We start from the raw sequence: 12,230 nt of genomic DNA, 5'->3' as shown, positions 1-12,230 counted from the left end.
ACAGGATCTGACTCAGGTGCACACAGGCACCTTATATTGGCTGCTGAGTGAACTGTCTGGGGAAGGGCAAGGGCAAGACCTGATTCAGGTGCTCACATTGGTCCTCTGGTGGATGCCGTGGGGAGGACAACTATGGGGGTGAGGGTGGGAGCTGGGGACTAGGATGGAGGGGGCTAAGCTGCTCTATGTGGACAATGATGGGGGCTGCGGCCAGGTTTTGAAGGTACAGCTTCATGGAAATTTTCCAGACGGACTGGATGTGTGAGACAGAGTCACGATCAAGGGTAACCCCAAGGACTCTGGCCTGCACACCTGGAAAAGACACAGCTGCCAGTGACTAAAGGGGCGGTGCCAAAGAGCAGCCTGCTGATGGGCTGGAAACACTGGATCCTGGGGCTCAAGGGGAGGTCTGGGCTAGCGAGGGATTGAGGATGCCATCTGTACACAGGGAGACCTAAGCTGAGGGAAGTCAAAGGTCCATGTGCCAAAGAGCATCCAGGAGGCAGGAGGGGACATCTTCGAGCTGTTTCTGGGGCAGGTGGGAGTGAGTCCAGGAGAGACTGAGGAAGGGGCTGCGCACGTGGACCCCACATTCCAGGAACTCTGCTGCAAAGCAACAGGAAAGCCTGCCAGAGGGGAACAGGGCCCTAAGGAGTGATGTCTCTGGTCTTGCGGCAGAGCAGACTCCTACAGAAAGGGAACATGGGTGGAGCAGGAGCGAGAGGGTGCGAGGGAGGCCGTCTTCAAGTAAAGGTGAGAGCCCGTGCGCAGGATGGGAGTGGCTTTTGACAGCCGCAGGGACAGGACCCTGATGGAAGTTGGGCGGAAGCAAGCGACCACCAGATGGCGGGGCCATGGACTTCCTGGATGCAGGAAAAGACCCTAGAGGGTCTGCACTGGCTTACCAGCAGCCCCACCAGCTTTCATGGCTTTGGAGACCACTGGAATCTAGATGCCATTTTTCTAGAAAGGCAATTCAAAGCTTGAGCCAGCTTCTCAACACTCCCTAATCCTCCCTCCTTAAGGGGCCCCTCCCCCCCACTAGCTGCCTTCCCAATTGGGAACATACAGTAGCGTATAAGAGCCTGTTGGGACACAAAAGGGGGCACTCCCACAAATGGCCCAAGGGGCTTGGGCTCCCCCAGCACCACCCCAGCACCATACCTGTTAAGCTGGTAATGGGGCAGGAAGGAGGGCTGATCATCACAGCTGAGCAAGGCATGGGTGACACTGGAAGGCAGCATATGCTCCTGCAGGGCGTTGTGTCCCAGCCACTGTGGACTTGCCGAGACCCCTACCACATCTCTGATTTCACTAGCCCTCTGCCTCAGTTTCTACAGAAGGCAGGTAGTCTTGGGACCACACTGGTGAGGCAGAGCCCACCAGCTGGTGGGAAGCTGGCAGTGGGAAAAACCACACGAGCACTTAGTTGGGTTTAAAAAAGGGCTTGTTTAATTAAATACAAGGATGAAGTGGGGCAGAGAAGGGGAGAGGGGCGCCACCCAAGAAAGCACGAGTCCCTAGGGACGCTATTCTCCCTCCCCTGCCCCCAACCTTCAAAGGCCACAGCTACCACTGGCCCCTTGAAGGAGGGGGGTGTGGGTCTCTCTAGGCCCCTGGGATCCACAGTCCTGTGGACAGGCACCTGCCAGGCCGAGGACAACTGAGGGGACATCCACACAGACACAATGGTTAACAGGGCCCATGCCCCACTGCTCTCACAGGCTAAGGCATTTCACCATCTCTGGGAGAGGAAGGATTAAGGGTAGATGGGCCAGCCTTGCAAGGGTCTACCCGTAGGCCAGACCTGAAGATAGACTCAGCCCCAAAAGGACTTACCACCCCCCTCCCTCCCAGGACCCCAGGCACCCGTCCCTGGATCCTGCCAGGCTGGGTCTGGGTTCACAACAGTGCCATCCAAACCCCCGGCCCCTAGTTGGGACACAAGGCGGCTCTGGAACAAATGCAGATGCCACAAACCTCCTGCAGCCAATGGTGGGGGGGACAAGCCCTTTTAGGGTCTGGGGGCAGAGCGCCTGGGTATCTTCCCACTCTAGCAGGGTGGGGTCCTCAGTGCCTCTGTCCAAGATGAAATCCAGCCAACTATACCAGAGGACATGGCATCCACCCCTCTCCATCTTAAGTTCAGATCACAAGGACCCTCCCCTCACACCTTATCTCCTGAGGATGGCAGACCACCCTCGGGCCAGATCGAGAAGAAGGGCACCTGAAAAAATACTCTACCCAGTAAAAAACAAACAAACAAAAATGAGCTATTCCCAGAGAGTCCTATTCCTAGGGAGTCTGGGGCTAGTCCTCCCGCCTCCTGTCCTTGCAGTCAGGACCTTGATCACTGACTGGTACAGGCCTTGCAGCCCAGGGGGACACGCAGCAGAGGCAGAATAGAGCCAGGGCTCCCGCCTCCATCTGCAGGGGAGGAGAGGAAGAGGAGGGACTGATTGTCACATGATGCTTCGGAAGGCCAAAATCAGGGGTCCTGCTCCTGCAGGAGCAGGACGCAGCTGTGACAGCAGCTTCCCCGAAGAACTGTCTTACTCACACATTCACACACCCACCCAGGGGCACAGGACAGCCCCCAGCCAGCAGAGACAAGAAAATAAATAAGCCAGCATTCACTCTATCCCCCTTACCTGCCCCCCCAAAGTGAGGCAAACTGCTCTTTGGAAGAACCCTGTTCCTCTCCTGCCCTCCCCCATCTCAGAAGCAAAACCCAGACCCTCCCCCTATCCCCTGCCTCTCAGGGCTGGGGAGCTGGGGGGGCCCCTCCTGTGAGCAGGAGGGCTGAACCTGTGGACACCTGAGATCGAATACCCGAGTGGGGGACGGCCAGGCCGCACCCTATTTCCCTGAACAACTCCAATGGCTTTCTGTGGGGTGAGGGGCCCCAGGCGGGCGGGTAGGGACAGGTGGGCCCTCTGTCACGCCTGGTTCCTCTATGGCTCTTTGCACACTTCTTCCCAACCTGGAGGAAGGGCCTGCGGCCGATTCCGAACACTGGGCAGGGGGCGCCTTTCCTGGCCCACCCCACACATCCCCCAAACCAGGGAAGTGGTGAAGGGGAAAGGAGAGCACCTGCCAGCCACCCACCTAGGGTCCCAATTTAGCAGATGGGAAGAGTTATAGGTCATGGCTATTTACAGACATGGGCCCCAGCCACCCATCCCGGGGAGCCATCTCCAAGGTCCAGCTGCCCCCAGTCCAGTCTCAGGCCCCCCACCTTGCTTTCTTGAGGGGAGTAGAGGCATCTTAGGGCCCTTGAGGGGACACTGGAAGGGGGCCTGGACAACAGGCATGTTGCTGGTGTTCTGGGTGGGGTGAGCTCCGGGTGGGCTGGACAGGCCCTACAGGCCAGCAGGGGCTGGGCTGGGTGCTGGGCTGGGTGCGGGGCTGCCAGCCAGGCTGCAGGGCAGAGAGTCGCTGGGCGAGGTGCTGCGGGTGCCCGGACGCCGGAGCAGTTCCGGGCGGAAGCCTGGGTGGCGGCGCGCGTGCTTGGTGAGGTGGTCACTGCGGGTGAAGCGCTTGGAGCAGAGCGGACAGGGGAAGCGCTTCTCCCCCGTGTGCGTCCGGTGGTGGCGGGCCAGCTCGTCGGACCGTGCGAACTTCTTGTCACAGCCTGGCCAGTCACAGGCAAAGGGGCGCTCACCTGGAGGGAGGAGGCAGGGGGCACAGCGACAGCGGTCAGTGGGGTGGGGTGAGGGGACAGGGAGAGGGGGCCTTCACATCAGATCCCAAAGCATCCTGGTCAATTCTCTCGCCCCCACCCCTAGTTCTAGAGGCTGAATTCTGGGTGTGAATTTAAAACGTGTAAATACGGAAAATAAAAAAAGGACCCCTGCTCATTTCACAAATCCCTAATGAATATTCTCGCCCTTGATTTCCTGGGAACTTGTAGTAATTACACAGCTGTGAGCACTTTCCCTTGGTTAAAAGTAGAACCTACAGAGGCTGGGTTCTACCACCCCCACCCCCACCCTGTGCCCCCCAGGATGGCACCATGGTGATGAGGGTCTCCTTGTGTATTTGTCACACATGTGCAGGCTCAGATGCAAGCTGGGTTTTTGGAGGGGATTCTCCTCATGCAAACTGGTCCAGCGGTCTCACCCTCCCCCCCACCACTCCTTTTCACCCCTCCTTTGGGGCATTTCCTGGGTCTCTGAGGTGTTAGGCTCCCAGTTAAAACCTTTCCTTTTGGAAATGACCACCCAGGGTGCAGAGTGGGGGACACAATCTAGGCAGTTTCCCATGCTTGACCTTTCCACTGACCCTCATGGCACCTCCACAGGCAGACAGACATAAGAAAGAGCCGCCTGGGCCACCAACTGTACCTGCATATTCAGACAAGGCATCCCCACAGGTAGGCCAGCCCGACTGGGAAGGGGCGGGGCGCAGAGGCTAGCGGTAGGCACCCTGCAACTTCCTCTGCAGACCACACCCACAGCCCAGGCCGGCCTCACCCATCCTGCCCTGGCTGGCCGCCTTCCTACCCCGACCCCCACCCTGTCTGGGGTCTCTGCCCCACCACCCTGACGCTGTCCAGCCCGGACCCCCACCACACCACAGACCAAGGGGGTGGTCACCTGGAGCTTGCGCCCTGTAGTCCGCACCGGGCATCTGGGACCCCGGAATACCAGGGTGTTGTTCCGCCAGATGCCCAGAGGTTTTGAAGCATTTGCTGATAGAACGGGGACACCAGGCGGTGCACTCACGCAGGTGTGTGACACCCCTCCTGACACTGGATGGGGCCCCGAGTAGGACATGAGACAGCTGGACTGGGTCAAGGGGGCCACAGGCTCCCCCTCAGAGTGTTCCCTCATGGGTTAAATACACTGAAAGGCCCACTCTGGAGCCCTTCCATTGGTGGGGGCAGGTGGTCGGGGAGACAGACAGAAAGGGATCCTCAGCCAGGGGTCATGTAAGACCCCCAAAGCAGAAACCATGTGAGCAATACAGAGGTAACCAGGAGACAGCAGGAGGGACCACAGACAGACCTCCAGCCATGGAGAGAGCAGGGCCAGGATTCTCAGGGTAGCCCGGGCCTGCCCTGGGAAGAAAGGCTGGGGTGGGGGCACGAGTGGACCCCACAGGGACTCAGCCATCACCCTGGCCCAGACAAGAGCTGGACTGAAGCCTCCCCTCCCCCATCCCTTCCTTCTGGCCACACATGGACACCTCTGGCAGGACAGAAGATCAGAAACCAAACAGACCCCCCCCCAGAAGGTTTCTTTTGGGGTACCTGTCAGACTGTCCCTAGAAGGGTGTGAGCCCAGATGTCTAGGGAAGAGTACGATGCCACCTTCCCTCGGGAGTCACGGGCCACAACTGTGCTGCTGGGGGGACAGCAACTGTCCCCAAGACCACAGGCAGCCCCAAATCCCTGGAGCTGTTCCCTTTACGCCCCATGCCTCCCCTAAACAATCCAGAAGGCAGGGTTAGCACCAGCTGGGGGAAGGGTTGCAGCGGGGACATCCTGTCCAGAATCGGGGGCTTGAAAGAGTCCCAGAAGGGGTCCCAACCTCACTTCAACCGTGACTATTCAGTAGAGCTATGTGGGGAAGGGGACTCCAGTTACTGGGGCAGTGACACCCCTCCAAGGGACACGCAGTTGTATCGCCATCTTGCCAGGCACAGGCGGGAGAGCAGAAGGGGGAGGGAGCATCCCACTGCCTTTGCAGCCGGTAGTTGGCTCACTTCCCCATTCAGGGTGGTGGGGCCGGTCCACACCTTCCCCCCTCCGCCCCCCAGTTCCACTTTGCAATGAGCAGGTTGCATGAGCTGTGACAGTGCTTGCCAGGGCAGGATAGGCACAGTCGCTGGGAACACAGCTGCTGCACGTAGCTCATTGGCTAGCTCATTGGTGTGGGGACTCCTGCAGCCCCAGCCAGCCCTGCTCACGTGGTTTGGCCCCCACAGGGTAGGGGCGGCTTCCAGCCCCCACAGCGATGGCCAAATACCTGCAAGATGCCAGGCCCTGCCACCCTCTCACAGTCCACTGGCAGAGAAAGGTGCAATATTCAGAAGCTCTGGGCCGGTGAGGGTCCCAGGTATGGCCACCTGGCTGGAAAGGGTGCTGGAGAGCATTTGGTGGGTGGACTTGACCCTGACGGGCTGAGACCCGAGGAACGAGGGAAAGCCAGGAGCCAACATGGTGCCATGCAGGCTCTGCACCACCCCTCAGAGTGGTCTCTCCCTCCTGGTGCCCCCCTCCCCCATCCCTTTCATGGCTTTTCTATCTTTGTGCTCTGTACCTCCCGGGTGTGATAACGCACCCCCCCCCCCCAACCTGGCAAACTGAATGCATCTCTGGAAGGAGTCTACAGGCCAGAAAACTTAAGCTCCAGCTTGTGGCTAGGCTCGGCTCGGGCAGTGGCTAACAGGTTTGCCCCTCATCTCATTCACCCAAACCCCCAGGTAGGAGCTTTGACTCCACCCATTTATTTTAAAGGATGGCCTTCCGCAGTCCCTCCCTTGTCCCTCTTCCCTCCTGGAGGACCCTCCTGCCTCAACTCATTTCTTACTCAGAGTGGCATCTCTGGCATGGAGGGGGGCTCTCGGTGCCTGAGGTGAGGGGGCACTCTCCCACAGGCCCTCCATAGAATGTGTTCCAGAGACCTGTTGTTCTGGAAACATCACTGGGGGAAGGCAGCCCACCTAGCCCCCTCCCTCCCTCAGAAGCCAGCTCCTCACCCCCGTATCGTTCACCCATTGCTGGGCCATCTGGGCACCTTTATCAGGGAGCCTGGGTGGTGGGTGGTTATCATCCCCTGCAATGTCGGGAGGCCCACCCCCCTCTCGACCCCTGGCTGGGACACAGGCACCTGTAGCCAGTTCCAGCTGCTCTCTGCACCCCTGCCCAATGGAGGAGGAGCTAGGTGGGGAGGAAGTTCCTGGGTACCCAGGCCCCCTTAAGGACTAGCAATGTCCCCCGCCCCTCTCCCAGACAAGCCACCAGTATCCTGAGGCCCACCTAACCTTAAGGGAGCTCCCAGCTCTGTCTGGGGACCATGCTGCCCTCTGGGCCTCAGTTTCCCCATCTGCCTCTTCTCCTGGGGGCTCTTCAGCAAACTATAATCATCACGACCACCCTGTACTCCTCAGGCTGTTGTATTAAAAAACTGAGGCCCTACCCTCTTCTTGCCCTCCCCCCACAGGCCTCCCCTCCCCTCCCATTTCTATATTGGCCCCTCCCCTCCCCTCCCACACAGTGGCTTGCCTCTTCAACCTCTAATCCCTTCTCCATAAATGGATTTCCCCCTGCAAAGCCCAGGGCTCTCCACCTTCCCCCTACTCTGCCCTTGGGATTAAATGGAGCCCTTAGGCTGTTCTGCTCCCTCAAACCACCACCTCCTCAAAACCCACAGCCCTGGGCCCCTGCCCCCCCCCCCCCGCAGCCAGGGTGCTGCCCCTCTCCTGGGACCCACCCCTCCCTGCCCCTCCCAACCCCTGGGCTTCACAGCTCTACTGAGCCCTCTTCTTCCAGGAAGCCCCTTTCTTCTATCAACTCCCCCACAGTTCCGTGGTCCCAGGGGACAGGACTGGGATCCCCAGGCTGCCTTGCTCACAGTAGGTGCTCAGCTACTGTTTCTCAGACTTAAGTAGACAGGGTTTTAGAGTGAAACAGGGTCTCAACTGGAAGTGATCCTGCAACACCCCATGGGACACTAGGAGACCGCCTGAGGACATCTACAGCTGTCACAACTGGGGAGAGGTCCCGGCACAGAGTGGGTGGGGGCTCGGGGAACTAAACACCCCCCCCCTCAAGGCACACATGGCTGACTGCGTGCTTGCTGGGCACTGGGGGCGCAGGCAGGGGAACTGAAGGGAGATGAGGGAGGCTGGGAGAGCAAGTAGACAGCCAGCCTCTCCTCCCGCCCCCGCCCCATCTCCCTGTGTATCCACGGCAACGGCGTCAACATCTCCACAGCTTCCAAAGTCCTTGCCCGCCCCACGCAGGAGAGCTCCGCACTGGGCCAGGGACTGCAGGCAGGGCACAGAAGCCCATAGAACAGCCCTTCTGACATCCTGTGCGGCTGGGTGGCCTTGTGAAAAGACCCCAGGGACTCTCCTGGCCTCCCCACCCGGCAGCAAATGCAGCAGGGATAATGGGGACATCAAGCTCAGTCCAGTGCCTCACCCTGCTCATCTGTACAACACGGCTAGACCGCAACTGGCATCGCCTTTACTGAGAGAACAGGCCTCAGACAGAAGAGGGCGGGGGCAGGACTCTCTCCCAAGGGCCCTTGGGGGGACAGACTGCTCAGCAGACAACTACCTCTAATTATGCTCTGTCCCTAGCCTTGGGACACCCAAGATGAGCATGGATTCCCCAACCCCAAAATGAGCTTAACAGCAGCTGCCCCCTCCTCCAGGGGGAAAAAAAAAAAAAAAGGTCCTCACACAGACTCCAGGCAGGGTTTGGAGGCTCGGAGGTGCTGGGAATAGGGAGACACTGAACAAGCAGTCGTTAGGCACGCAAGTGTCCAAAGCCTTGGGAAACAGAACCAGTGCTGCCTGCCAAGTGCATCCAGGAGCTGCGCCGCACTAGGTGCCTTGCACTATGGTTATAAAGGAAGCTTCAAGACAGGACATCCAGAGCCACAGCTCCCACAGGGCACAGGACGCAGCACGGATGGCACCGAGCCCTCCCCACCATCTGCACCCATCCCTATGACACCCTGACTCGGCCTACCGGGCCTCAGCATCTCATTAAAAATGGGGACAGTGCCCTGGCTGATGTGGCTAAATGTACTGAGCACCAGCCTGCAAACCAAAAGGTGGCTAGTTTGATACCTGGTCACATGCCTGGGTTGCAGGCCAGGTCCCCATTGGGAGCATGTGAGAGGCAGACAATGTCTCACTCACTCATTGATGTTTCTCTCCCTTACTTCCTCCCCCCTTCCCTTCTCTCTGAAAATAAAGAAATAAAATCTTTATTAAAAATGGGGAAGTCAATACTGACATACTGGTCCCAGCAAGTCCTTCCTCCCCCACAGACTTGGGATGGCCGCCACTGTCCAAGGGCCTACAGAGGTTTTGAAGGCTCCCAGGACACCCTGAAGAAGTGTCCCTTGGGAGCCAGGGTGGAAGGTGGCCTGGCAACCTGCTTCACCCCATCCAAAGGTCTGACAGAATCTGGGGGAAAGACCCAATCGTGTCAGGGTACTGCCGGGGAGCAGGCTGGGGGAGGGTGTCCCAAAGCCTCTCAGAGAGCACACGCCTCAGGCAGGAGGTGGGACAGGCAGAAGGGCACACTGACCAGTAAGTCCCTCTGTCCCTCCTGTCTCGACTCCCTCCTCAGCCCTCCCCACCACTCTGTTGAGACAGGCAGACTCACCCCAAATGAGCCGCTGAACTAGACACCAACTCACTGCCCAGAGAGGCACCTGTCTATCTTCGTGAACCCTCAAATGTCCCTCTCAACACAAGGGCCCCACTGTCTTTTTTTTAAAGATTTTATTTACTTATTTTTAGAGAGGGAAGGGAGGGAAAGAGAGAGAGAGAAACATCAATGTGCAGTTGCTGGGGATCATGGCCTGCAACCCAGGCATGTACCCTGACTAGGAATCAAACCTGAGACACTAGGGCCCCACTGTCTTGAAGATCAAATACTACCCCGTGACCAAACAGAGAAAGATGGTGGCTCCTTGTGAGAAAATGTAGACCTTGCCCCAAGTCCTGGCCAGCATGTACACAGGTGGGCAGAGTCTTCGCCCCTTGAGGAAAACAGACAGGGACTGAAGGAGAGGTAGAAGGAGTGTGGAGTGGGTAGGGTGGCTGCCATCATCTGTGTGGCATTTGAGGTCTGGGCACTGGCCTGAGGCTGCCCGCTACGTGTTGCTGACACACTATTGGGATTAACCTGCTTTCCTGAACCCTGTCCATGTGTTCCTGCCATGGGAGCATGTCCACAGAGCCAAGACCTGCAACCCCATCCCCAGCCCATACTCGCAGCAAGGAGAGCATTCAGAGCGTGGGAACCTATGGACAGTAGATGGGACCCACAGCGGCGGAGAGGGAGATGGAGTAAAAGCAGAGTGAGACTGACTAGTAGCCCCATTCCTCCAGCCTCCAATAGCTGCCCCGTCCCACCCCACCGGTGTGTGAGAGGTCACTGTCCCAAAACCCTACTTCTGCACCCTGTTCCCCTTCCAAGTTCTGCAGGACGGGGGACAACCAACACGCTAGAAACAGGGGAGCACCTGATTCCCTCAAGGAGTACCCCTCTCACTCCTTCTCAGACTCACGCCCCAACCCTCACTCCCAGCCCCGCTCTCCACTTTATCAACCGCCCCCAATCCTGGCTGCGTACCAGACCGCCCTCTGGGGAGAATCCACGCGGCCATCCCAAAGACGCCGAGGCAGTTCCTCCTCCCTGTCTACGGCTAAGAAACTGAGGCATGGGAAGGATAGGAATGAAAATCTCACAGCTGGGTTTTCCAGTCCTGGTGCACACCACCCAAAACAGAACGCAACAGAAAATAAGAGAAAAAATTCACCAGGGAAAGGGCTTCCTGGGAGACCCGGCCGGCTCCCCAACTCAGCGGGGCCGCACGCCCAGTGAGCCCCAGCCGCTGCCTCTGCGCCCGCCATCCGCACATCGACAGACCGCGTGGCCACCACGCCCCCTGCACGCGCCCCACCCACCGAGGCCCCGCCCTTCCCCGGCTAGCGCGGCGACGGCTCGGGCGCGCCCCCCTCCCCGCCCCCGACGCGCCACGCAGTTTCGGGGTCCCGGCAGGGGCGGGGGCGCGAGAGGCCTTCCCCGAGCGGCCCAGACTCACCTGTGTGCGTTCGCAGGTGCGATTTGAGGTGAGAGGATTTGTAGTACGCTTTGGCGCAGCCCGGGAAAGGACAGCGGTGGCTCTTGGAGGCGGCAGGCGCGGCACCGGGGGCGCGGCCGGAGGACGGGGACGAGGCGGCCGAGGAGGAGGAGGTGGAAGAGGCGACCCCCGGGGCCGCAGCGGGGCCGCCACGCAGGTCGGCCAGGATGCTGGCAGCTAGCAGGTGGGGCGCGGCGGCGGCTCCTGGACTCGGGCCGGGGGTGGCCCGGGGGGGCGGCGGATGCGGCCCCGGGGGCCCGGGCGGGGCGGCCTCGCGGCGTGGCGCGCGCACATCCAGGCCGGTGGCGGGGCCCGCGCCCTCGGGGCCCGGCCGCCCTCGGTGCACTACGGCGCCGGAGGAGATGGCCATGAGCACGTCGGCTGCGAAGTAATCCACGCACGCTACCGCTGCCGACATGCCGGAAAAGGGCGCGCAACGCAGACCAAGCGGAGGCGGCAGGAGCAGCGCCCGTCCGGCCGGCGGCGGCTGCTCAAGTGCGGGAGGAGGAGGAGGAGGAGGCGAGCGCGCGCCGCCGCCGCCGCCGCCCGCGCTCGTCCCGCCCCGCCCCGCCTGACGCGCCCTGACGCACCGGAGCCCGCGGAGGCGGCCACGTCCCGCCCCGCCCGGAGGACGCCCCCTCGGGGCGCCGCGGCCACGCCTCTGGCCCGGAGCTCCCTCCACTGTCCTCCACTGCCCTGCCTGCCGCACGCTACTGCCGGAGGCGGGGCCCGGGCCCTAGGAGCCGCCTCCCGGGCGCGCCTACTCCTGCCTCGAAGCACGCCTGGCTTCCTGCTCTGAGCTCTCGTTACCCACGCGGGGCGCCAGTCCTGGAGCCTGACCCTTCTGGCGGGTCTCTTCCCCTGTCACATTGCCCCGAGTCCTCTCCTCAGAGCACCTCTCCGCTGTAAAAACCCTCCCCCAGGAGCGCGTCCCGCCCCTCCTGGCATGCCCCTCCCTCCCCCGACGGCCCCCACCTCCTCCCGGCGCTCCCCTCCTTTCTCGGCGCGCTCCCCGCCCCCTCACGGGCGCGCCCATCCCACGGCCCGGCGCGCGGCCGGCGGGAGCCCGCCCCTTCCCCCGGACGCTTCCACCCGGGCTTCGGCGCGCCCCCGTTCGCGATGGAGGAGTGCTCCACGCCCCACGTGGCTGGGTGGGGGTACGGAGACGGCCGGCCCCGCCCCCCGGCCACGTGCGCGACCCTTTCCCTTCTGCTCCTCCTGGGCCTGCCCTGCTTGACTGCGTGCATCTGCGTTCCCTTGCCCTCCTTCTTGGTAGTCCCCATCGCCGTTCCCGGAGGCTTCTGGGGCCTCCCCGACTTAGGCACTGGGGGTTAGGGGGCGTCCCGCACCGCCAGGTCGAACGAGCCTGTGTTCGTTCCTCTTTTTGCGTCG

At 60.9% G+C, this 12,230-nt stretch overlaps 1 protein-coding gene across 1 annotated transcript; it reads right to left on the bottom strand.

Annotated features, from left to right (window-relative positions):
• Positions 1-1,429: 1,429 nt before the first annotated feature.
• KLF16 (Kruppel like factor 16) lies at positions 1,430-11,736 on the bottom strand. Its single transcript, XM_045831844.1, has 2 exons — positions 10,800-11,736; positions 1,430-3,664 (listed from the first exon to the last, which is right to left on the bottom strand). The coding sequence occupies exons 1-2, from the start codon at positions 11,254-11,256 to the stop codon at positions 3,363-3,365; spliced, it is 759 nt and encodes a 252-aa protein (XP_045687800.1). The 5' UTR covers positions 11,257-11,736; the 3' UTR covers positions 1,430-3,362.
• Positions 11,737-12,230: the final 494 nt, after the last annotated feature.

This window comes from Phyllostomus hastatus, unplaced genomic scaffold, assembly GCF_019186645.2.
Source record: "Phyllostomus hastatus isolate PE091 unplaced genomic scaffold, TTU_PhHast_1.1 phas_contig_159, whole genome shotgun sequence".
NCBI classification, from domain to species: Eukaryota; Metazoa; Chordata; class Mammalia; order Chiroptera; family Phyllostomidae; genus Phyllostomus; species Phyllostomus hastatus.
The sequence above is the reverse complement of the archived record's forward strand: the minus strand, read 5'-3'. Positions and strand labels throughout refer to the sequence as shown.